Here is a 26,719-nt window from a genome sequence, read left to right on the forward strand (position 1 = left end):
CCACACCTTAGAACACCGGCCGAAAACTAGCGCCGGGAAGCAACGCCACCTAGCGCTGCAGGAACACCCTTCACCCGGGTCTCCGCCTCCTTCTGACGAACGTAGCCGGGAGGCGGGGCTCGTATCCCTAATATGAACGGCCACGTTTTCCACGTCTCCTAGTTCTACACCGGACGCTAAAGACCGACGCACAAGTTTGGAAGGTACCATTCTTTTAATTTAATCAACTTATCAAAATTTGAGGTATTCCTAAGAAAGATATTGAAAATTAAGTCCTCAGACCACTTCACATTTATTTTCCATCATAGTGGCAAATATGACATATATAAGTGGCGATTTGAAGCAATTATTGTGTTTCCCTTCAACTTCGGGCCTTAACTACTTGGGCTAGCTCATACGTCACTTCCGGAGATCTATCGCCTAACTATCCAAAAAACAGGAGCGGGTACGGCGAGGAAAATTCGTGGGCCGACGGGGCAGCTATGGGTCGGAGGAGAGCGCCGGAGGCTGGGACCCTCGGTCGGGCTCTTATCCGCCAGCAAGTTCAGCGGAGCCGTAGCCATCGTCACACCGACTCCTGGGTAAGAGCTTGTCATCTTTCCCAGTCTGTCTAGTTATGAGAGTCTGAAAGCTGCGAAGCTTGGGGTCAGAGGTCACAGGGAAATTTTCCAGAGGAAATGATGCCAAAATAGGGTTTCTAAGGATGAGTACAGTCGTCCCCCGTTAACCGCGGGGATCGGTTTGGGACCCCCCAGCCCCCCGCGGATACCACAATGCGCAAATGTTCAAGTCCCTTAGAGCCTACCAGGCAGATTAACAGGCCCTCCTTCTAGCAAGGCACAGAGCCCAGAGGTGCAGGCCAGTGTGGTGATGAGGGTGCAGTGAGATCTTGAATGCCAGGATAAAAGTTTGGTCTTTGCCCTGTAAGCCATGAAAGCGTTTGTAAGTTTCCGTACAGGAAAGACATAAAAACTACTTTTTGTATTCATTTGTTCAAAGAATTGACCCTCCAAGAGCCGCTGGTTGGTACCAGAAGTACAAAATAACTCAGATTCCTGCTTCACCCTTTTTATTCCCTAGTGGTTTCACTCAAAGCTGAACAACTTATCTCCAAAGTTTGGCGGGCCTAATAGTTCCCTGGGCCTGGGAACGATCATAATTCTTAGTATCCTTGTAAAGCGGATGAAGTAGTTTTACTTGTGTTTGTCATTTTGACATTCATTCCCTCATGTATTTGAGAACCCGCGAAGTTCTCTGTAAGAATCTGTGCAAAGTCAAAGGTGTCTCTAAATTATCCATGTGCACTAAACACCATCTAACTTCCATCTGTATAATCTGCAGAGTAAACAGCATACAGAGCTCATCAATATTCATCAGGTGAGAGTTACTCTGGACATTAGATTGCCAGTAATTTTAATTGATTTTGAAGCAACCTGTTGTTAATATACCCATTAGGAAGTAGTGGGAAGATTCGATTATGAATTCTAAAGAACTGGATTCTAATCCTTATGCTGATTTTTGCTGATTCTGTGGCCTTGGGCAAACCACCTAGCCTTTTAACCTTTAATTTTTTCATTTACTTGCACCTGTACAGAATGTAGAGCTTAGGATGGTGTTTATCTTATCAAACTATGGGTTGTGTCTGGAAATCAGTTCAGTAACTCTCAACTAGCCAGGTTTTTCACCCTACAGAATAGAATTCAAGAAAATACCAGTCTGTGTGGCATGTAATAAAGTAACTTTGTTTCAGGATTCCTTTGTTTCCATTTTACTATACTGAATGGTACACAGTTGTATCACTAAGTTTCTCACAGCATTTGGGTCACTATGTGAAATGTATTTCTTACTGTGGGTCTCCGTCAAAAAAAGTTGACTAACAGTGGCTGCCAGGACCAGAGTATATGGTATATGGATTCAGGTTCTTACCTCTACCACATATTAGCTTGCCACTCTAGGCAAGTTGTTTTATCTAATTTAATCCTGTTTCCTCATCAGTAAAATAGAGATACAATAAAATTTATCTTAAAAGATTTTGAAAATAAAATGAGAATATAAATGGAGAGTAACTATCCATCTGTAAGATGGATAAGAAAGTGAGGTAAGAAAGTGCTCATTTAAATGTTAACTGTTACTAATATTGCCTCTAAAGGGGCTGATACCACCCTCAAGACCATAGAATAGTTACTTGGGAGTTAGTTTGGATGTTAAGAGCAGAAGAGAGCAGCTGTATTACCACCTTGTGTTTTATTCATAGTTGCACACAAGTGAACTCAATGATGGCTATGATTGGGGTCGTCTTAATCTTCAGTCCGTGACTGAACAGAGCTCCCTGGATGACTTCCTTGCCACTGCAGAACTTGCAGGAACAGAGTTTGTAGCTGGTAAGTTGTTGCTGAGTGCCTACAGCACATTTGTGTCTTTGCTGACTATATACAAATAAGTCGGCTTGGAAGTGTTTTGCCAATCCTATACCAAACTCATAAAGGAACTGTCTTTAAACCAAAGGCACATATCCCAGAAGCAGTGTGGGAAGGTCGAGATGAACTCAACTGGGAGGTACAGAATGTGCCACAGTTTTCAAATTCAGCTCTAAAAAACACTTCAGGTTATCCATCATCATATCAAATTCAAGAACCTCAGTCTCTCATAAGGAAAGAGACCAGTCAACATTACAGTGGACAATACCAGCATTTTCCAGAAAATGTTTTCTGATACCATTGTTAGAAGCAAAATCCTGGGCCTGCAGCTGTAACTTAGGCAATTTGAATTGTATTTTAAAGCACTTGTTAACACATCATAGTGAATTTTTCCATGCATGTAATTTGTTTTAGTCACTGCTTTCCCTTTTTTGTTGTTTTTGTTTTTGTTTTTTCTAAGCACTTAGAAAACTACCTGGCACAGAGACAGCATTATAAACTACCATTTCTATTGCTCTTCTCTTATTATAAGTGTTATTATGTTGTTTAGCAGATTCATTCATTTGTTCAAAATGCTTTTATTGAGCCCCAGCTACTCTCAGGTGTTGTACTGGCTCCTGAAAGTATGGTGTTGACTAAGACAAATTTTGTTTCTGCAGAATTTTGTCTAAGGTGCTACAAAAGAAGTCTGTAGCAGAGAATAGGGTCATAAAAGATGGAGTTGGTGTTCATTTCTATCTGAAGGAACACTAGGGCCAGTCAGGGCAAGCTTTCCCCTGGGGCTGAGTCTTAAAAGATGAGTAGCTGTTAGCAGGCAGGTGAGATGACCAAGGACATTATACACAGGCAGGCAGAGCACTTCAAGCTACGATCTGAGCAGCCGTCCACTGTGTTCAGAAAATGGACTGAGGGAACTGATGAGGGTGATTATAATTTTTGTGACTTTCTGTGTGAATAAAAAAAAATCCCCTCCCCCCAAAAAAATTAAAAAAATAAAACAAAACAAAAATAATAATGTGCAAATAAAATAAAATAATGTGCAAAAAAAAACCACAAAAAAACAGGAGCTTCGCCCTGTTGGTGCTTAAAGTACATGGGGACAGGATGTGATGCACAAACACTAGGGAGGAGGGCCAGGGCCAGGAGAGAATAAGGACTTTAAAGGAGTCTTTAGAGGGATGTAAGCAAGTAGGAAACATTTTTTGAAAGAACACTGATGGATTTTGAGGAAGAAAGAGTAGTTAGGAAACTATTGCTTTAGTACAGCAAGAGAATCAGGCCAGAACTGAAATAGTAGTAGTAGAAGAATGGAGAAAAGATTAGGAACAAGATTTTTAGTGAGCTAGAATAAACCAGACTTTATGGAGGGGATGGAGTAAGTGAAGAGTGAGGAGTGTCTTTTTGCATTTTAATGAGGACCCCTGAATAGCTTCAGGATGGGGGTTGGTCTTGTGAGCAATGTAAGGATAATTAGAAAGTTGGAATTTTTAGCCCCACTGGGGAGAGGAGAGGAGCTGGAGGTGAAGTTGATCACGAATGACCAGTGACTTGAGCAGTCATACCTACATAATGAAGTTTCCATAAGCCTTGCAAAAATCGGTAAGAATTCCTCATTGAAATTAATGTCATGCCTTTTCCCCTTTTCCTTAATAATGTAGAAGTGATAGAATTTTGTCTCAACTCTCTATGGCCTTCAGACAGCACTTGTCTCCTGGACACAGAGGGACAGGGATTTAACCTGGAGGCTACAAGTTTCAGATGTGAACCCCTCAGATTGCAGGCAAAATTGTACGTGTGTGTGTGTGTGTGTACATAGTGCGTTTTGAATCAGATGAGGTCCATGGTTTTTAAGCCGGTTCTCACATGGATCCCTGACCTTGCACAGGAGAGCAAAACAATGAGAAATGCTAAGTATTCACTGGGAACTCTTTACCTTTAAAAGATGGCACAGGCCGTACTCACTTCTTAGGTTCAGCAAGTAAGAGGAAGATGTGATATTGTGATATAATAAGAAATACATTTATATTTGGTCTTCATCTCTGGTTCCTTGATACAAGAGCTTCTAAAACCCTTGTAATTTCTTGAGTGGTAGGGGTGAGAGGAGTGTCTTTTGTCGTTCATAATAAGCCCCTTGCAATCTTACTAGAGTTTATGCTAATGAGGTGACCGGTGGGCCCCTAGGTAACTTCTTTGTGGAGGTTGATTGCCACAGAAACCAACCCTGGGATTTGAGGGTTGGGACTTTCAGAAACTCCTCCCTCAACCACTGGGGAGCAGAGACGTCCTGGAGATTGAGTTAATCACACCAGTGGCCAATGATTTAATCTATGGGGCCTCCATAAAAATACATTCAGAGATTTGGCATCTGAAGTGGGGAAGTCACTTGATAGTTAGTGTCAGAATAGAATTGAATTGTAGGACACCCAGTTGGTGTCTGGAGAGTTGGAGAACTGGTTGTTGGTGTGGGAAAACCCACACATTCGGTGTCAGAAGTGTTGGTAGTAAAAACGGTTCAGAGATAGGTGGCTGCATTATTGTGTGATTACCTCCAGCAGAACTCAGCATCATTACTGAAATGAAAATGAGAATGGATAGTGGGCTCGGTGCAGTGGGCTAAGGAATTTGATGTTTGGTCGGAGAGTGGTGGAATGGATGGACCACGTGGTTTTAGCCAAATAGGGAAAGAAATGAAGCTACAAGCTGGGTGGTACACTGGGAGAAGAGGAAAGAATCAAGGGGCTGGAGACGTTTACAGAGGTTGGCCCAAGCAAAGTGGGAACACTGGGTGGGAGATCACCATTGGAAGGAGGAATTAATGTGAAAGAATTATCCAGTATGAGGCTAAAGGGATGTGTATTCTGACTGTTGGTTGAGGATGACATGAATGAGAATGGGGACTGAATTGGCTGTACTCTAGGTCAGGGGTCCCCAACCTAGGTACCAGTCCACGGCCTGTTAGGAACCGGGCCGCACAGCAGGAGGTGAGTGGTGGGCGAGCGAGCTAAGCTTCATCTGCCGCTCCCCATGGCTCGCATTACCGCCTGAAGCATCCCACCCCACCCCCACCCCCTGCCAGTCCGTGGAAAAATTGTCTTCCATGAAACTGGTCCCTGGTGCCAGAAAGGCTGGGGACTGCTGCTCTAGGTGACTGGACCATGCAGTATTGGTGGTCCAATGAGGGTAGCAGATTGCAGTCTGCTTCAAGGTTAAGAGGAACATTGCTGAAGATGTCCTGTTATCCTTGGATAGGACCTCCCCTTGGCATTTTGGTAAGGAGCTTACCTGGCTTCTCAGGTGCTTATCTCAGTGGAGTCACCTGCCCGGGAGACTAGGTGGCCATGTGTGGTACAGTAGAGGGGCCTGAAGCAACTTGAGGGGGATAGAGCCCTAGAGCAGAGGTCTCTGGTTCATACATAGACTGGACGTTTTTTTATTCCTTTGAATTCTTATATAGCTTAATTGTGGATGTTCATAAATATTTCATATAAATTATAGCTGTGAAGTAGTTTACCAGTTCTAACTGGAGTAAGTCTCCTTGCTGAATCTTTGCTTCCCCCCTCACTCCCATTGGCTTACAATTATTCTCCACATGTAAAATGAAGAGATTGGTTGTAATGATTGTTTACAATCCCTTCCCACTCTTATTGCTTCTGTTTCCATGAAATGCATTTAACATGTGGAGTTTTATAAAATCAGTACTTGAAAAAGTGGTTGACCTTTTGAAAGTTTTAATAAAGATCTGTTCTTGTATTCTTTTGGGGGGAGTGGCTAGAAAACTTCCTTTAGAAATTATAATTAATTCAAGACTAGGGGAATCTATCTAAATCAAGAAAGCTTAAATTCTGTTTTAGGTGCTTATATTTTTAGTTTTCTAAGTAATGACCAACATTCACTCTCTATACTTCCTCTTAAATAACAGTACTTTTTTTTCCCTACAAACAGAGAAGCTTAATATTAAATTTGTACCTCCTGAGGCTAGAACTGGACTACTGTCTTTTGAGGAGAACCAGAGAATTAAGAAACTCCATGAAGAAAACAAACAGTTCTTGTGTATCCCAAGGAGGTGAGTTGAATAAAAATATAGGACATTAAAAGGCATAACAAGGCCACTAAATATAAAATTTTATATTTGGTGTTCATGTTTTTCTGCTTTCTTTTCTCAGCTGCTATTATTAAATCCCAATCTCCTATATTATTTTGGTAACTCATTTGGAATTTTTTTTCCTTTGTGATTGTTGCAGACCAAAGTGGGACCAAAAAACTAGCGCAGAAGAACTCAGACAGGCAGAGAAAGATAGCTTTCTAGAATGGAGACGTCAACTTGTCCGGTGAGTGTTAGTCTACAGGAAGATTGCCTTGAAATTCTGAGTTAGGCATTTTAGTGTGCTTGCATTGCTATTTGCATTTTGAAGGCTTTGTTCTTTTAAAAGGGAAATGGTAGATTTCATCTTATAAGTGCAAATTGGTGTGTCTGCAAACCGCATTGCTTTGTGCACATGTGTCCTTGCACAAAGATGGTGAGTTGATTGCTCCATTCCTGGCCTTTTCTCCTTTTCATACCCTTCTCTAGCCATTAGTCACCCTGGAGTTGATCTCTGCTCTCTGGAGCATTCTTCCAGGAAGAGATGTCTGGGAGAAATGTCACTTTGTGCGTTAAATAAACTTTCAGGACTTAAAAAGCTTAAGTATAAAATTTGCATTTAATTTGCATATTGACTCAGCAGAAAGTATATAAAAATCATTTGACAGTTAATACTTGTGTACTTATTTTTTTAATGCAGTGAATTTGGGTGTTTATACTACTTGAACCCTACTATTATAAACTGGCAGAGGTATAAACTTCTCATTCTAAAATCAGGTTGGAAGAGGAACAAAACCTGATATTGACTCCATTTGAAAGAAATTTGGATTTTTGGCGCCAGCTCTGGAGGGTGATTGAAAGAAGGTAGGTTACTGTTTTCTTTTTGTGTAAGGAGTATGTGGTGGCGGCGGTCTATTAGATTGGGAAGTTATATATGTTTGTGAGCCCAGGGAGGGGCTGAGGGGACAGGATCAAGTTATGCACAGGGCTACTGAGAATTATTATAAAATCTGAAAGTAAGATACTATATTTCTTTTTAAATATAAGGGGTGTTTGTTATTAGATAAACACATTGATAAACTTGCAAGAGTGGTGACTATTTTCTGTAAGATGAGTTCTGAAGCGCCTGTAGTTATTTCAGCAAATGTGTGTGAGTTCCTACCGGTAATATGGAAAATATGGCTGGGAAAGGGGTAGGTGTCTGCTTGCAAAGAGCAAATATGTTATGGGGGAGGCCAAGCAAAGGACCAAGCACCAGGGGCACACAGATGGATGAAACGTGATCGTTGCACTAAGGTATTAGTAAAATACAAACTGGAGTGTGATTCCTATTGTATTAGAGAGAGGGTAGTGGGCTGAGTCAGAGCAGAGGAAGGAGCAGTTTTAGTAGTATTGGGGGAAATTAGGAATGATTTGTTTTAACTGGGCTTTGAAAAGAAGAGAATGCCTTTGATAAGTTGAGACTGGGAGATTTTTTAAGTCTTTTCCATATCCTGATAGCTAAAAGGTTTTTATTTTTGTCAAAGAGTATATGAATTATTTATAAGGATTCCATAAATGAACTTTTTTTTAACATCTTTATTGGAGTATAATTGCTGTACAATGGTGTGTTAGTTTCTGCCTTATAACAAAGTGAATCAGCTATACATATACATATGTCCCCATATCTCTTCCCTCTTGCGTCTCCCTCCCACCCTCCCTATCCCACCCCTCTAGGTGGTCACAAAGCACTGAGCTGATCTCCCTGTGCTGTGCGGCTGCTTCCCCCATCTATCTATTTTACGTTTGGTAGTGTATATATGTCCATGCCACTCTCTCACTTTGTCACAGCTTACCTTTCCCCCTCCCCATGTCCTCAAGTCCATTCTCTAGTAGGTCTGCATCTTTATTCCCGTCCTGCCCCTAGGTTCTTCATGACTTTTTTTTTTTTTTTTTAGATTCCATGTATATGTATTAGCATACAGTATTTGTTTTTCTCTAACTTACTTCACTCTGTATGACAGAGTCTAGGTCATCCACCTCACTACAAATAACTCAATTTTGTTTCTTTTTATGGCAGAGTAATATTCCATTGTATATATGTGCCACATCTTCTTTATCCATTCGTCTGTTGATGGACACTTAGGTGGCTTCCATGTCTTGGCTATTGTAAATAGTGCTGCAATGAACATTTTGGTACATGACTCTTTTTGAATTATGGTTTTTCTCAGGGTATATGCCCAGTAGTGGGATTGCTGGGTCATATGGTAGTTCTATTTTTAGTTTTTTAAGGAACCTCCATACTGTTCTCCATAGTATCTATATCAATTTACATTCCCACCAACAGTGCAAGAGGGTTCCCTTTTCTCCGCACCCTCTCCAGCATTTATTGTTTGTAGATGTTTTGATGATGGCCATTCTGACCGGTGTGAGATGATATCTCATTGTAGTTTTGATTTGCATTTCTCTAATGATTAATGATGTTGAGCATTCTTTCACGTGTTTGTTGGCAATCTGTATATCTTCTTTGGAGAAATGTCTTTTTAGGTCTTCTGCCCATTTTTGGATTGGGCTGTTTGTTTTTTTGATATTGAGCTGCATGAGCAGCTTGTAAATTTTGGAGATCATAAATGAACCTTATATTTGAAATGATGCTTTTAACAAGGAGCCCTTAGGATGTGGGTTTGTTTGTTTGTTTGTTTAGTCCATAGAATATACCCAATAAGAACATTAGGAAACAGGGTGCTTTAACTGGGAAAGAATATTAGCACATTTAGCACCGTTACTAAGAAAAAGGACTTGGATTAAATTTGTAGAAGTTATTTACATTTCTTTTTAGAGTGATGAAGATGATCTGGAATTAGATAGTGGTGATGGTTGCACCACTTTGTGAATATACGAAAAACCACTGAACTGTACACTTTTTAAAAGATGGATCTTATGATATGTGAATTATCTCTCTCTCTCTATGTCTTTTTTAAGTCACTTATATACCTCCCCCCCCGCCCGCATCTTGCTCCCTCAGGTGCAGACAGGGCTGTTGGCCTGGGATGTGAGGAGGTCAGAGTAGCAAGGCAAATCTCTAAGCCTGAAGAAAGGGGAAGCTTGCTCCTGATCGCGGGCTCCATGCAGGCTTGAATGGGGCTTGGGAAGACCCAGTGTGGTTCTCCCAGGGAACAGAGTGAGCTAATCTCTCCTTCAGGGCCTCATTAGCATTTGGGATGTGTACTGCTGAAAACGTCTGTTTTCTTATTTCCAAAGTTAAATGGTAACAATATGGAATATTGAAACCTCATGCTTGTGGGAGTGCCCCCATTTGCACACTTATAGTTTACTATTTAATTCTAGATTTTCTCCTACTTCCTTTATCGTCTGTCTTCCCTCTGCATTCTTTTTTTTTCCTACTTATTCTGGTTTCTGACTTTTATGTAAGAGGCCTTCCTCCAATGTCAAATGATGTTTGTTGTCCGTTCATATTTAAGAACAGAGCATTACAAAGCTGATTGACAGGACTTTTGTTTGGGTGGAGTTTGCCCACTGGTGAACTTCACTGTACAGTAACTGAGCAGGGATCAATTTTATTTTTTTGGAATATGCTAAGATGTCAGTATCTACGGGTGTTTTCCCTAGGATCAGTCAGTTTCTTAAAGAGGAGGACTATCTCCTGCCAGGAACAGGGCTAAAGGTGGTGGTGTAATACAAGGGAGCTGGGCATATCCATAATTTGGGGTGTAGAGTTATGCTTAATCCTCCTCTCTTCAGTATAGCACCTCTTTCCCACCTTCTCCTTTGCTTGAGGTCCCAGTTCAGGAGCCTCTCAGGTTCATTTTCTCCAGGGTTCATTTTCTCCACAGGGGCTGTGGGGTGACGTGTGGCTGCCTGGCTGAATGGAACAGGGGCGTGGACCTAATTGCTCCCTGCTGAGAATGATTTCAGTCCTCTACCTCACTCTTGCCATGAAAGCTAGACGTGATGCTTCTAATCCTGAGCTTTCTCGGAGCTCTGGGGCATGAACAGGCTCACTTCTCATTGGGCTGACATTTCTTAGCTGCTGTTCTTTCTTTCTCTTTGTCCTGATGAGTTCCAGTCTTTGCTTTCATGTTTTGCAGGCTTTGAGAGGGAACAGAGGTAGCCATATGTGTTCTTCCAGGTTTAACAACAGCAAGGCCCTTCCCTTGCTTTTCATTCCCCTAAATAAGCAATTTGTTTCCCCAGAGTGAGCCTGTACTATTGAAACTAGTAGCTTCTATTGGATTACAGCATTACTTGCTCTTTTACTTTTTTGTGATATTTCTCTGTGGTTTTATAAGAGAGAACATGTTTCTGACTCAGGGAATATAGTTTATATCACACAGAAGTAGATCTGAGTCACATAGAAACATCAGTAAAGTGACTACTGCTGTGTCTTTTAATAGGAAATATTTATTGATATGTTCTGTAAAGCAGATGTCTCCTGTTTGGTAACAGGCTAGCTACGCCATCTGCCTCTTTAATTTCAAGAGTAGTTATCAGAAAAGATTTGATGTATAATATGTCATTGAAATGGCGGAAACTGCCGAGGCACGGAGGGCAGAACGCTGTATTCCAGTAAGACAAGGCGCTTCCATTGTGTTGCATCAACCCTTCCCAGTACATAGCTGGCACTTATCTAGGCATCGTAATTCAGCACACGAAGCAAGCTGCCTTAAACTTTCCTTCTTTTCTTACTGGTGTGTCTAAGCTGGTTATTCTTTCTACCTGTTTGGTAGGTAGACATAATGTGTGTGGACCTTGTAATTTTAGTTCATTAGGCTTTGTCCATTTTTTGCAGTCATTGCATTTACTGTTAAATCCTCACAGTTGGAAAGTGGTAGATATTACCTTAAAGAAGGAAATACTAGGACCCACTTAACTCGAGAACTTAAAAGCAATTTGTCATAAATTAGCAGGTCTGTGAGTTTCTTTGACTCACAAGACCATGCTGGAAATTTAACTGTTCTGAAGGAAAATGCACTTTGTCAAAAGCTCTGCCCTAAATGGTAACCTTGATTTAATACATTTCCTTCAGTTGCATAGGAGTTACCTGAGGCAAAGCTGACCAGAAACGGATTTGCGGGAGACTGGTGGTAGCACATCCACAGCTTGTTTCCTTCCAGTGGCGGTCACAGCTGGCCCTTAAAGTAGCTTTCCTAGCCACAGGGTCTGAAGGGAGGGAGGATTCTGCCGGAGAAGTGCAGTATTTATTCTTACAGTGCTCAGCTGCTGTCGTCCTCACTACATTTGTGAGGGATTCGAGGGGCTTGCTGTCAGCCGCAGAAACTTTTCATATCGCTACATCATCTTACATGTGATGGAAGATGTTGGACTCATCATTCCTGCTTCATTATGGCAACTTAAGTTGATATTTTGCTGTTTTGTATTTTTACCATTTAAACACATTCTTGGAACTGGTGGATGATGATTTGCTACATGTACACATGTCAGCCCTAGGTTTAAATAAGATATAGGCTTTGATGGTGGCAGCTGTGAGCAAGTGATATATTAGGGGTTTTTGAGGCCTTACTTAACACAAGTGTAAACTAGGCACTGAGTATACAGTAGACCTCACCTTGGATTGAAGTCTTTGGAATACTCTTTGATCTCTCCAGGAGAGTTTACAAGAAGATACAGATAAAAGTTTTAACAATGAAACATCATCAGAGACTACAAGCTCTGGTCCAGAGTGCTTGCGTTCTCATTCCAGCTCCCTCACTTAGTAGCTGGTGACCTTGAACAAGCCACTTAGCTGTTCTAAACTTCAGCCTCTTCGTATATAAACTGGGGATAATTGTACCTTAAAAAGTTAAATATATCAGTGCTTAATATGTGGAAAGTGTTTGCTACTATTTCCTTTCACTTCACAGTGATTGGTGTATCTCACATTTGTTTTTCAGTGATATCGTGGTCCAGATAGTAGATGCTCGAAATCCACTCCTATTTAGGTGTGAGGATTTGGTAAGTAAAATGTGACATGATTCAAACTTTAAGTCCTTGGGCAGCTGTGGGAGGACAGCATCCCCGATAGCAGTGACCCTAGGCAGGCCTTTGCACCCTCCTCTAGCTTTGTTTAATCTGGCCTCCTGCTCCTCCCAAGGTCAGGAGCTTGCATTTTGGGACTGTTTAGATAGATGTTTTCTTCAAACAGTTGTTTCCATCTGCAGGAAGGCACAAACACTTGAACTTTCTACTTTTAGTTTCGAAGCCACTTTGTTAATAGGCATTTGCCAGTGTTTCTCATTTTTTAAGAGACTCTAGTTGAAATAGCATTTTGCTTACTTTAGCATATGCCTAGTCCCTTCACTTACCCATCCCACTAAGCTTTCTTTTCTCACACCGTAGTTATTACCGACTGTAGTATTTTACAAATGAACTAAGCTTGTAAAACACCACAGGGGGGTAATCATTAAGGTGTGAGGATCACAAGAAATAATGTGATACAGGCTTTCAATTAATAAGACACTGAACACACATGAAGTATTCCTATTTTTGTTTGAGGACCAGAGTAGGAATAGTACTGATTATTTTAAAATCCACTGGTGAATAACAGTCTTAATGGGGAAACTCTTATTAATTCAGCTTCATACTTCTGGTCTATTTCCTAATGGAGAGCTGTGCTTGGGAATTAATCACTGGGTCTTGTTTTCCTTTTAGCCTTCAAAAATTTTTTTTTATATTAATAGGTAAGATTATTATTAGCTATCATCACTTGGCTTGAAGATAGTCCCGCTGGCCGACAAATCTAGTTATACAGTTCTTTAACTTTGCTTAAAAAAAAAAATTCAAGATTATTAAAGAGAGGAACTATATAATTTAAAGAAATAAGAACCTGTTTTACTTAAACTGGGCAGGAAAGCATTTCTTTTTACCCTTTCCAGTTTCTTATGTGAAGAGTATTTTTTCTAAGTATAGATGACCTAATTTCTTTTCAGAGCTTGCTGAAAGGATCCATAGAATGTATCATGATTAAAAATCTTTAAATTGGGAATGATTTAAAACTGGGGACAGTAAAAACTTTTAGTCATAGCTGGGGATCTTCAGTATAATTAGCCTAATTTTCCCCCTTTTGGAGAAATATGTAAATATCTTTATCTTGCATAGGAATGTTATGTGAAAACAATTGATGACAACAAGGAGAATGTTATTCTGATAAATAAGGCTGACTTGATGACTACCGAGCAGCGGAGTGCCTGGGCCGAGTTCTTCGAAAAGGAAAATGTGAAGGTCATTTTCTGGTCGGCTTTGTCTGAAGCCATTCAACTGATTGATGACTCTAAGGTAACCTGGGGGACTTTTTCAGGTTGGGTTTCAAGGAGGAGGATTTTGGCTTCTGTTAGTGTGCTCTGTTTTTTTTTTTTAATTTTTTTATTGTTGATGTTTGGGTTTTATTTGTTTCTTTTGCTGTGATAGTCGGGTGATCTATAGAAAAGTAAGCCACAAGGTTGCTTTCTCTGGTTTTTAAATAGGCTGCTATCCCAGGGGTCTATGATGCACACTGATAGTAGCTATAATTTTTAATTTTTTTTTAATTTTAGGCAGAAAATTGTATAGGAAGTTTCATACTGACCTTGTATGTAATTGCTTTTTTTTTTTTTTTTTTTTTTTTTTGCTGTACGTGGGCCTCTCACTGTTGTGGCCTCTCCCGTTGCGGAGCACAGGCCCTGGACGCGCAGGCTCAGCGGCCATGGCTCACGGGCCCAGCCGCTTCGCGGCATGTGGGATCCTCCCGGACCGGGGCACGAACCCGTGTCCCCTGCATCGGCAGGCGGACTCTCAACCACTACGCCACCAGGGAAGCCCTGTAATTGCTTTTAAGAGAAGTCAGAACAAAAAGTCAGATAAAACTGAATGTAGTAACTTCTCTGGACTTGATTAGACTCTCTTTTGACTTTGTTTTGAAAACAAAGAAATGAAGTAGTCCTAAATTAAGATATACCATGTTATTTTCTGTATCTTTTAATCCACTTTTTACAGAAACAGTTTAGGAGTTATTTTCTAGTAAAAATTAATGGTAACCAACTATGAAAAGAAATTAGTAATAGAATCTTAGAGCAGGAAGAGACTTAAAGTCATATCTTTTCCTCTCCACCTCCTTTCCTCTCACCTCTATTTATCAACTGTTTACTGACTGGTTAGTGTGCTGAGCTGGGTGCTATGAATACAACACCCTCCCTTGGTGAGCTCACAAGTAAGTGAGCTCTAACTCTGTGAAGGAGTTCTTCCCTCCACCTCCCTGGCAGTCACATGCTGTCTCTGTGACTGCTTTAAATGGCAGACACCAGGTGTCTCATTCCTTTTTATCTCCAAGGTTAGAAAGTTCTTTAGTCCAGTGAAGCTAAGTCAGCTTCCCTACCTTTGATCTGAGGCCTCTTCCTCTCTCCCCGTGTTCTCTCTTCTGCAGAAGAGACATTGTCTGCTTTCCTGCTCCTTATAGACATGACCTCCAGAGCAGTCCTCACCCTGAGCGCCTGTCTGCCTGTGTCACACACCTAAAATGGGTGGCAGGTGGTTGAGTACAGTATTCCAGGTGTGGTTTGCCCAGGACATGCACTCTTATTTCTTGTGATCAGGATACTCCCAGCAATTCAGAGTTTTTGTTAATTCACCCCCTTTCAAAGAAGCTTATGCTCTTGGCTCATTGAACCTGTGAACAACCACATCCCTCAAATATTTAAAAGATAAGACTTACTAAGCAGATCTCATCCTGTCTTTACATGTGGGAAAAGGTTTTCATTTTGGTTTTAGCTCAGCTTAGGATCATGCTGTTCCTCTTAAATATTAGTGATTTGGGAACAAGGTAGAATTCATTTTGCATGTGTCATTTGCTTTTCTCTTCTTCCAGCTTTGAATTACCTGCAGGTTTTGTATTGGCCCTTCTATATATTCTTTCTGGTCATTGATAACGCTGTTGAGTAGACCAGAGCCAAGGATAGAGCTCTGTGAACTTTTGTGGACTTGATAAGCGCTCAGTACCAAGCATTTTAGTGTGATGCATACAGATGTATTTGAAAGGCTATAACAATAGTTATTCTGTTATTACTGTTAATAAAAACTAACCCATAGAAAACTTATTCTTAGCCAGGCACTACTATTCTGAGTACTTTATGTGTTTCATTTCATCTTTTACATCTGTGGTATTCCCCGACCTATCAGCCAAGGAGTAGATTGCAAAGGGAAGTGGGATTTGTTTGCACCATCTGTTCTCAGGGAACCCTTGTTGCCTCCCATTGCTGTCAGGGGAGGAGTTGTTTGGAGGAATTTCCTAACTTGAGGAATTGCTTCCCTGTCAGACTCTGGATTAACAGGGCATGATTTATGGAAGATATTCTTTCTTCCTTTTTAAAAGTTGAACCCTATTTATTCCTCCCAGGTCTTCTGAAATCTGTTATTCATGATTTTCCAAGCCAAGTAGCCAGCTACCATTGTGATATATCTAATCACATCTGTCATTTGAGTGTCAAACACGAACTTACTAAAAATAGATATTTGCTGTTTTCTCACCTATCTGAAGTTTGGTTCTTTCTCTATGGTTGCTTAACCTTTCTTATTTTAAAAAAATAGGACATTTTTTTGAATTGAGTACTTTGATTTTCTCTTGGCCATCTCTTAAATTGCACTGTGTTCCCCCAAAAGACTGACTTTTCCCTTCTTTCTTTCTATTTTTGATGTAACTACTGCAAAGTCCTTTTGTTGCCTTTATCATTTTTCCTGAACCAAAACTGCTTCTAGCCTTAGTTTTCCTAATACACATTCATGTTCAGCTTACATTCTTGTGTTCTGCAGAAGAGCACACAGTGACTTCTTTACATTTATTGCTCATTTATCATAGAAATTGCTTCCAATTCCATATTTCTTTTTGAGTTCCCAGGAATGACAATGAAATCATACCTTTTTTCCCTGACATTTTTTTAAATATCTCTTTCCTAAAATGTAGGATGCCTATTTAACTGAGTTCATCATGCCCTCTCCTGTGGTGGCTACTCATTGTAATGCTAGATTATTTGGAAATGATAGGTTTCCATCACTTCTAAATCTGAATCAGTTCTCCCTTGTTGATACTGCTTGTTAATACTATAAATTGCCATATTTCTGCTTTGTTATCCATAGGAATTCAGAAGGATTAACACACCCATGAATCGTAAATGATTTTTACCTTTCTCTTTCCAAAGGAAATCGTTGGTTGGTGAATAATTTCCATGTGTAGAGTTGAGTTTTATTGCTCTCATACTTCACACGCAGGGACCTATGCTCCATGGTGCTATGATTTGTTAAAGGCAGTTATAAAAGAATAGCAGTTTCCTTAACTATGCAAACCACTGTCTTTGAAATGCAAGTATACAATGAAGCTCAAATTACAAATTATACCCTTCTTGCTTTGTGCAGAGAAGAGATTGTTAAATGTTTTATCGTTCATGAGAAATGCTTTGTTTTATTCTACAGCCCATTGCAAAAAAAGTGTACTGCCAAGGAGTTCAGCTTGATACAGGTTTTTCTAAACCCTTGCTCACCTATTAAAAATAGGTGAAAAGAGTTATCTATTAGAAAAGTAATACATGTTATTTGTACAGAGTTCAAATAATACAAAACTGTGTAAAGTGAAGGTCCACCACTCCAGAGGACACCACTGTTGAAAGTTTGGTTATATCCTCATGCTGTCTTCTCCCTCTATTCCCCTTTTTCTTTCTCCTTCGTAACTTTCCTTGTCCTCTGTTCATCTTAGATAACCAACTCTGAATGTTATTCACCAGAGTGAAGAGTGCATTTGTTACACACTTCTGAACTTTTGTGGTTTCTGTTATTTCATCAGGGAGAAGTAAACGGAGACAGTGGAGAAGCCATCACAGCTGAGTTTGAAAACTCCAGTTGTGACGAAGCTGAAACTCTACACAAAGAGACTGAACATCTTTCACTTAATGAAGTTGCCAGGAGTGATGAAGATGACAGCGAGTATGAGGACTGTCGGCAGGAGGAGGAGGAGGACTGGCAGACGTGCTCAGAAGATGGCGGCAGCCCCGACGAGCAGGCCCGCGGCCAGGATGGGAAGGAACGCTGTGCTGTGCGTTCTGAGGCGCAAGGAAGGAAAACCCCACAGAAGAGGCAGATACACAATTTTAGCCACCTGGTATCGAAGCAGGAATTACTGGAGATCTTTAAGCAGCTACACTCTGGAAAGAAGGTGAAGAATGGACAACTTACTGTTGGACTGGTAAGATGAAATATGTCATAAAATTGTTCCGTGAGGGTCTGTATTCCCCATCCTTTGGTAGCTACACTGGAACTCCAGAGATCAGTCAGGCCCTGGCGTCACAGGGAACATTGATGCCCTCTTGGTGCCCACGGGCATCCTGGGAGCAGACTGGGTGACAGGCAAAGCCCAACTCAAAGAACGAACTTTCTCAAGGCTTATATTGGTTACACCACTGTTCATATTAATTATCTTCTACAGTCTCCCAGTTCATCCCTACCTGTCAACGTCACTTACAAGAGATACTAGAATGAGAGCTTTCAGGGTTGTCTTCAGACTTCCAGTCCAATGTTCTTACCTTTAGATAGGCTTGTTGGATAGGGTAGGCTTTCGGCATCCTGTTTATCCTTGCCAACTTATACTGTAAACATTCCTTCTGACACCCTTCTAGGTGGGCTACCCAAACGTTGGTAAGAGTTCGACAATCAACACCATCATGGGCAACAAGAAGGTGTCTGTGTCTGCCACGCCCGGTCACACCAAGCATTTTCAGGTATTTCTACAGCATCGGCCTCTGTATTTCCTTCTCCGCCAGTTCCTCCCTCTGGGTGTTTTCTGAAGTTCTTTGCCACTCTTGTGCTGCTCTTCTTGCCCTTCCTGTGCTGTATGCCCAGCATAAACCTCTTACTTGTCTTTCAGACTCTCTATGTGGAACCTGGCCTCTGCTTATGTGACTGCCCAGGCTTGGTGATGCCATCCTTTGTCTCTACCAAAGCCGAGATGATTTGCAGCGGAATCCTCCCGATTGACCAGATGAGAGATCACCTCCCACCTATATCACTAATATCCTCTGTGCTGTGCCAAAATTTTGGTTGTTATGTGTATATTAGGGCTTAAGAAAAATCTGGGTAATAGATAGGGGAGGAAAAAATAATCACTCTTTACATAGTTGTAAGGATTAGAAACAAAGACTCGGTGCTTTATGTCTGAATTAGGGTCATCTCACAAATCTATAGTGTATTTACATAAAAATGTGTCATCTTTAAGGTCTGTTTCAGAGATAATATTTTAATATTTTTAAAGGATACATTTGGAAGTGATCATTGTGCATAAGGCTTTGTTTAAAAGAGGGGAGAAAAGTCTTTTAAGGAATAGTCATACTTCTTTGGAGAGGTGAAAAGTTTTTTTGTCACAGAGGTGCTGAAATACCATGTTCTTAGAAGACACCAAGGGGAGGAGGAGGGGGTCAGTTCAAAGAAACGGATTCCTTGACAATCTTATATTTGCCAGAATATTCCAAGACGTGTTTTAGAAGCTACGTACGGCATTGACATCATAAAGCCTAGAGAAGATGAAGATCCCCAGCGACCTCCAACGTCAGAAGAATTGTTGACGGCTTATGGATGTGAGTTGTGATTTATTTTAAAACATGAACAAAAGATAATAGTATAGCTACTAAGAGAAATACTCTGCAAAGGTACAAGTTCAGAATTTTTCCTTAGCATTTGTCATGTCATCTTTCAGCCTTGATATTTTTGTTGTCCTGTTGGTCTTGCCCACCAAGTGGCCTCCAGGTAGCTGACTTGGTCCAGCAGTAAAGGAGGGAGAGCCGGCCACTGCCTGAGTGGTATTTTACGTCAGTGTTAAGTGTTTTTTAGAGTTAGAGAAGGAGCTGCTCTGTATCCTTTGCCTCTTCCCCAGGTCTTCATCATAGAAATCAAGTGCCTGGGAGACACATCTTCCCAGCCTCTCTCAGGCCCTTTCCTATGGGAGGCCTAGGACTCAAGTGTAGACACAGGGCTTCTGATCTAAGGCTATGTCGGCTTTTTCTTTTTCTGCATGGGAATTATCTTTGTCTGTCATTTCTCCAATTCATTGTGATTTATTTACCTTAAACACAAGCTTTAAAGGTAATCTGGAAAGACGCATATCTACCTAAAGAAAAAGCGGTGTTAAAAAAATTTCCATGCATGTGTGGCTTGCCTTTGTAAGGAATTGCCCCCAGCAGGGAAAGAGTTCAGGTTGTTTGAGTATTTACTGGCAGAGAAAGGTGATTTGATATAAACCACACTTATATGGTTAAAATCAGACCTTGAATTTACTTTAGTTGAGCGACTTTAAAGAGGACGAATACTAAGCACTTGTTGCAAGACTGCTATAGTCACAAAATCACAGGCAAGAATGGGCCTTAAAGATTCCCCCACCTCTCATCCCCCTTTTCTTAAGACAAGTAATCTGAAATCAGAGCATGAAATGACTTGCCCAAGGTGGTGTCTGGTCAGTGGCATAGCCTCAGTGAGAACCCAGATTTCCTAATCTAGACCTCTCTAGTGTGCTAACCTGAAAGATGGGGAAAGGTAGACTTGCACTAAACTTTGCATCTGGTTTGATTTCCAGATAAAACTGAAAGAAATGTGAGTCTTTTAAGATTTTTCATCTGATTCTCTCTGATGAAATCAAAGAGAGTGAGGACAAAACCAGTTTGTAAAAACAGATGACTAAACATTCTTAAAATATTAGTGAAATTCAACATCTGTCCATATATTTGTTAGCTATTTGGTCTTCTGAGAATCACTTTTTTCTATGCATCATTTGTTTTTGTCATAATCATTTGTAGGAGTTCTTTGTTACCTGTGCTGCAAATGTTTTTCCCAGTGTTTATTTATGGTTTCTTTAGCCCTGTAGAAGTTAACGACTTTAATAAACAATGTTTTTTTTTTTTGTTTTTTGGGGGGTGTTTTTTGGCTGCATTGTGTCTTTGCTGCTGCGCGCAGGCTTTTCCCTGGTTGAGGCGAGTGGGGGCTACTCTTCTTTGCGGTGCGCGGGCTTCTCGTTGCGGTGGCTTCTCTTGTGGAGCGTGGGCTCTAGGTGCACGGTCTTCAGTAGTTGCAGCGCATGGGCTCAGTAGTTGTGGCTCGTGGGCTCTAGAGCGCAGGCTCAGTAGTTGTGGTGCACGGGCTTAGTTGCTCCTTGGCATGTGGGATCTTCTGGGACCAGGGCTCAAACCCATGTACCCTGCATTGGTAGGCAGATTCTTAACCACTGAGCCACCAGGGAAGCCCAACAATGTTTTTCCTTCTTAGTTTTGTTGGGTTTGGTGTTTTATTTGGGAAAAACTATTTTACTGTAATCCTTTTTTTTTTTTTTTAATCTTTAGATTTTTTTTTCCTTTTCCTAAATGTATTTTTGTGTACGGTTATAACTATTGATACTTTCTTTTAAACTGAAGGAGCCAACATACAGCTAGTATGGGAGGGAACTGAGTTTTGATCCTGTCGGCCAAAGCTTGTGTTCTTACCCGCTATGCTCTGCTACTCCCTTCTAACTGAGTTAGTAGTATTTTTATTTATTTATTTATTTCTGTGGTACGCGGGCCTCTCACTGTTGTGGCCTCTCCCGTTGCGGAGCACAGGCTCCGGACGCGCAGGCTCAGCGGCCATGGCTCACGGGCCCAGCCGCTCTGCGGCATGTGGGATCTTCCCGGACCGGGGCACGAACCTGTGTCCCCTGCATCGGCAGGCGGACTCTCAACCACTGTGCCACCAGGGAAGCCCTTGAGTTAGTATTAAAAGGATCTTCGTTTTATGTTTGGGAAACTGAAAAAGGTGAAGACATATCATTAAATAAGAAAACTTGCTCTGTTGCTTTGGGTTTTGCTAATAATATTGACAACATAGCATTGTACAAGTAGCCTCCTTGAATCAATAATTAAAATCAGAGAGATAGAAGAAATGACTGGAGTAGAGAGAGGTTGAATGTGTCACAGCATGTTGCTAGGTGGTTGTCAGAAGATCAGATGTAACAATATAGTCTATTCTCCTGGATTATCAGATGTTTTTGTAATGCTAACCAAAATATTTTCTACATTATTAATTGATTTGGGTTTTTTTTAAGGTTAAGTAAGAATGCACAGTGTAATAACAGAAAAGGCTAGATTTCCATCACCTCAGTTGTCTTTGTTGTGATATTTTCTAACTTAGGTTTTGCAAAATTCATTTCTCCTCACAGGTATGCGAGGATTCATGACAGCACATGGACAGCCAGACCAACCTCGATCTGCACGCTACATCCTGAAGGATTATGTCAATGTAAGTGAACCCTGCTTCTTGTTCCTCTGGAATAAGTAGGTCTTCTTTCTCCACAGCGTATGTTTAGGGTAATGGCAACCGGCTGGGTTATAAAGGAGATACCTTCTCATTGATATTGTGCCGTAACTGGAATTATATTCTTGATCCAGGAGAGCTAGCATCATATACATCATAGAAGTGACTGACATAATATGACAGAGATGAAGATCTCTGAATACCTGTTCGCAGGGAAGGTGATAAATTTATGTCTCCAGTGTTTCCATCTCCTCCAGCCCTTGGGTGTTCCTACTGCAGCTATATCACAGTATTCCTTGCAGTGTAGCTGTTTATATACCTGTCTTCCAACACTTGTCCAGTAACAATAATAATCATAGCTAACATTTATTCAAAGCTAGCCCTGCTAGGAATAGTTCTAAATGTTTTACATTTGTCATCTCATTAAAAATATGTAAGTCTTGGCTTCCCTGGTGGCACAGTGGTTGAGAGTCCGCCTGCTGATGCAGGGGACACGGGTTCGTGTCCCGGTCCGGGAAGATCTCACATGCCGCAAAGCAGCTAGGCCCATGAGCCATGGCCGCTGAGCCTGCGCGTCCGGAGCCTGTGCTCCGCAACGGGAGAGGCCACAACAGTGAGAGGCCCGTGTACCGCAAAAAAAAAAAAAAAATATATGTAAGTCTGTGAGGTGTTATTCTCTTATTACAAGTGAGGACATGCTAAGTTTTGGGTTTCCTTCATCAGTAAAATAGGAATTAATAGTACCTATCCCATGAGATTATTATGGGAAATAAATGAGAACAGTGTATGTGTGTGGAGACACAGACACACACACACACACATGCACATCACTGAGCTCAGTGCCTGGCACTTAATTAGCCCCAATAGTTTTTATTTATTAAGCTACTTCTTTCCACAAAAAAGCATTCCAGGGGCTTAATTGGTTGTGAGGATTTCACTTTATTCCGTCCTCTTCTCAATACACCATCAGCAGAGCTTGGAGCATAGAAAAAAGGGCAGCCATATTCTCTTTTTTTTTAATTCGGTAGGAAAACAGTTAATAGAATATTTGTATAGATGAATTATTTATTCATTTACCATTTGTAAAACTATGGAGGGTGGGGGAGATGAGTTAAAAACAACCACAGTTTTTAGAGTGTTTACGGTGGAAAGAGGAAACTTGGCACCCAGTGGACAACAGCAGCAGGCCCAGTGTCCCCATTAGTACAGCCACACTGTCCAACTACGTCCTGGATTTTGTTTTGGAAAATATTCTCTTAAGTATAATCATATACATGCACTGAAGAGTACGGTAAACAAGGTAAAAGGGGGCACAGGGAAGATTTCGTTCTTGTGTGGGAGCTGTGGGAAGAGGTAGGCCTCGAGAACACTAAGGATCATCATCAGGGTGTAAGTAGGGACTCTCCAGTTGCAGTGACCAAAACTCAGCTCAGCTGTCAAAAGGCCGAAAGTTCCATCAGAGGGTGCACCGTGGAGAGGCCTCCTCTGTGGACTTTCACACAGATGGCCCTGAGGATGTGCTGTTACCATGCATGTTGTCTTTGCAGGGTAAACTCCTGTACTGTCATCCTCCTCCTGGAAGAGATCCTCTGACCTTTCAGTATCAACACCAGCGACTCCTAGAGAAAAAAGCAAATGGTGGGGAAATAAAAATGCAGCTGCGCAGAAATAAAAAAGCAAATCAGATTGAAAATGTAGTGGACAAAACTTTTTTCCATCAGGTAAGTTTTAAAGTTTTTTTTTTAACTTCTGATCCAGTACATTTTGTTCAACAGCTTTATTGAAATAACATTTGCATACCATAAAATTCACACTTTTAAAATATACGTTTCAGTAGGTTATAGGATATTTGCAGAGTTATGTAACCATCACCACTCAATCCAGAAAGAAACCCTGTACCCATTAGCATTCACTCTCCACTCCCCTCTGTCCCCAACCCCTGCCACCCACTAAGCTACTTTCTCTATATAAAGATTTGTCTATTCTGGACGTTTCATGTAAATGGAATCATACTCTCTGTGATCCTTTGTGACTGGCTTCTTTAGCTTAATGGCTTCAAGGTTCACCCATGTATCAGTACTGTATTCCTTTTTATTGCCAAATAATATTCCATTGAATGGATAGACCACATTTTGTTTATCCATTTATCAGTTGTTGGACATTTGGGTTGTTTCCACTTTTTGTCTATTATGAATAATGCTGCTATGAACATTCATGTGCAAGTGTTTGTGTGGACATATATTTCATTTCTCTTGGGTATATACATTAGGAGTGGGATTGCTGGGTCATGTGGGAACTCTAAGTTTAACAGTTGAGGTACTTCCAAACTTTCCAAAAGTGGCTGCACCATTTTACATCCCCAACAGCAATGTATGAGGGTTCTAATTTCTCCACATCCTTGCTAAACTACAGCAAAGAAGTGCTATTTAAGCTGGACTTCGAGGAACAAATAAAAATGTGTCAGTTGGAAGAAGCAGTGAGGGCCAGATTTCCAGGCAGAAGGAGTAGCATGAACGAAGGCAAAAAGATGTGAGAGTGGACCTTTTCAGTAAAGAGCCCATGTTGTAGGTGGCCTTGTGTGCCATGTGAGGGAATATGAACTTGATTCCCCAGGCCACAGGTGGCCATCAGAGATCTGTGAGGACAGGACTAGAGAGATACAGAATAGAGAACTCTGATTGAAATGTGCACACTGGATTTGAGGAGTCTTGCAGTGAAAGTGAAAGTCCAGTGAAAGCTGATGAACACCTGGGTTAGAGCAGTGGGGATGGAGAAGAGGGGGGATGATGTACAAAGTTCTTGAGAGTGGAATCCACAGAACTTAGTGCCTGGCTGTATGTGATAGATAAGGAAGACAGAGTGTGTACCATCTTCAGGGCTGGGCAGATTCTTATACCACTGGCCGAAATAAAGAATGGAGAGTCAGCTTCTAACTAACTTTGGGTTGTGGCCGGTTGAAGTTTGATATCAAGATAGAGATTTCCAGAAAATAGCTGGTATTGAGCCTAGTTATAGATGTTGTTTGAAGCCATGGACTAAACAAAGTTGAGGACAAAGAGAATGGAGTGAAGACAAAACACTGAGAAACTTATTAAGGAATGGGGAGAGAAAGAGGACCAGTGAGAGATGGAAGTCCACTCTCTTGGAGTTCTCCATAAGCAATCCTGTGCATATCCTGTAAAGGAGACTGCTGACATTGCCAATAATATTTTCTCTTATTTCCTAGGAAAATGTGAGAGCTTTGACCAAAGGAGTCCAGGCTGTGATGGGCTACAAGCCTGGGAGTGGCCTGGTGACGGCAGCTACTGTGAGCTCTGAGACGGGGGCTGGGAAGCCCTGGAAAAAACATGGCAACAGAAATAAAAAAGAGAAAAGTCGTAGACTCTATAAGCACCTGGATACGTGAATTTGGGCTGCAACAGAAGTAGCATCTGCACTGTGCATCTGTGGTGCGATAGGGTGGACCCTGCCCTTGTGATTCACACCCAACAGCTGATATGAAGACCGGGGGGCTCCTCAGAGCACCAACTCCAATTAACAGGGTCGTCTTGGAGCCCCAGAAACCTGTTCCTGTAGGAGGCTGAATCTGAGATGAGGGAATAAATGATGTATGTTTATTTGTGTAAACATATATACAAATGCATAGTAATTTGTAAACTGGGAATTTTTTGAAGAAATATTAAAATTAAATTGCCACATGGATTTTTTATTTGTGTAGCTACACTGCAATGTGGACATTTCACATTATTTAAACAATTTTAATTTACTAAAACATGCTGGGATTTTAGATGGATTTTTGAGTACATTATGAGATTTGTGATTCTCCATCTCACACACATACCCAACACACCCCTAATATGGCAGAAGGCATATCAGATCTTGGAATAGGGGCTAGCACAGGTGATTTTTAAAAGCCCTTGAAGAGCATAATCCTCTGTTGAAAGTCACCGTGAGTCTCTTCCCCAGAGGGGAGCGTGGGTTTTTCTATAGCCAAACCCACAGTGAGTGAGAAAAGTAGCAGTTAAGCAGCTGGTTCTTGTTTTAGGTGTAGGGATCCTTGATGTCCTCAGCACTTAGGACCATCAGGAGTAGTTGACCAACAAGGGCAGTTGACCTTTTACAATCACCTTTATAATACACTATGGCTGCTTCAGCCTCTCACTTCTTTACTTTTGCCTCTCTCTCTCTGAGCCTCATTATTCCCTTAATTCAGATCCTTACCTTTTTCTGTGTCAGATATTTTTGGAAATCTAATGGAAGTTATAAATGCTTTCTCTAGAAAAATGCACATTCCCACCTACACAATTTTGCAAAATGTATCAGAACATTCACAGGTCCCCAAAGTTCACTGTTAAGAAGCCTTGCCTTGGGAATTCCCTGGTGGTCCAGTGGTTAGGACTCTGCTTTCACTGCCAAGGGCCTGGGTTCTATCCCTGGTGGGGGAACTAAGATCCTGCAAGCCATGAGGTGTGGCCAAAAAAAAAAAGTGTTAAAAAAAAATTTTTTTTAAAGAAGCCTTGCCTTTAACTGACCTTAATGTATTTGGTATATTTGAAAATTGTTATATGTGGGAAATTAAAAATTTTTGTTCATTAATTATTCATTGACCAAATTTTAATTTTGATGAAGTCCAAATTTATCTTTTTTTGCTGTGGTTGCTTGTGCTTTGGGTATTATAATTAAGAAAGTATTGGCAAATAAAAGGTTACTAAGATTTACTCCTGTGTTTTTTCCCAAGAGTTTTAGGGTTTTAGCTCTTAAATTTAGGTCTTTGGGCCAGAGTTGATTTTTGTATATGGTGTGAGGTAGGGGACAAACCAACTTCATTCTTTTGCATGTGGATATCCAGTAGTCCCAACACCATTTGTTGAAAAGACTAGCCCTTCCCCATTGAATTATTTTGATACCCCTGTCAAAAGTCGAACATAAAATGTGAGGA

At 41.0% G+C, this 26,719-nt stretch overlaps 1 protein-coding gene across 1 annotated transcript; it reads left to right on the forward strand.

The window, feature by feature from the left end:
- The first annotated feature begins 425 nt into the window (after positions 1-425).
- Positions 426-26,376, forward strand: LSG1 (large 60S subunit nuclear export GTPase 1). Its single transcript, XM_082624876.1, has 14 exons — positions 426-581; positions 2,255-2,381; positions 6,360-6,480; positions 6,659-6,745; positions 7,276-7,362; positions 12,390-12,450; positions 13,594-13,770; positions 17,300-17,698; positions 18,129-18,230; positions 18,377-18,529; positions 18,968-19,082; positions 21,686-21,765; positions 23,328-23,501; positions 25,007-26,376. Exons 1-14 carry the CDS (start codon positions 483-485, stop codon positions 25,184-25,186), a joined length of 1,962 nt encoding a protein of 653 aa, XP_082481002.1. The 5' UTR covers positions 426-482; the 3' UTR covers positions 25,187-26,376.
- The last annotated feature ends 343 nt before the right edge of the window (positions 26,377-26,719 follow it).

The sequence above is a fragment of the Mesoplodon mirus genome, assembly GCF_964341445.2.
Source record: "Mesoplodon mirus genome assembly, chromosome: 6".
Classification (NCBI taxonomy): domain Eukaryota; kingdom Metazoa; phylum Chordata; class Mammalia; order Artiodactyla; family Ziphiidae; genus Mesoplodon; species Mesoplodon mirus.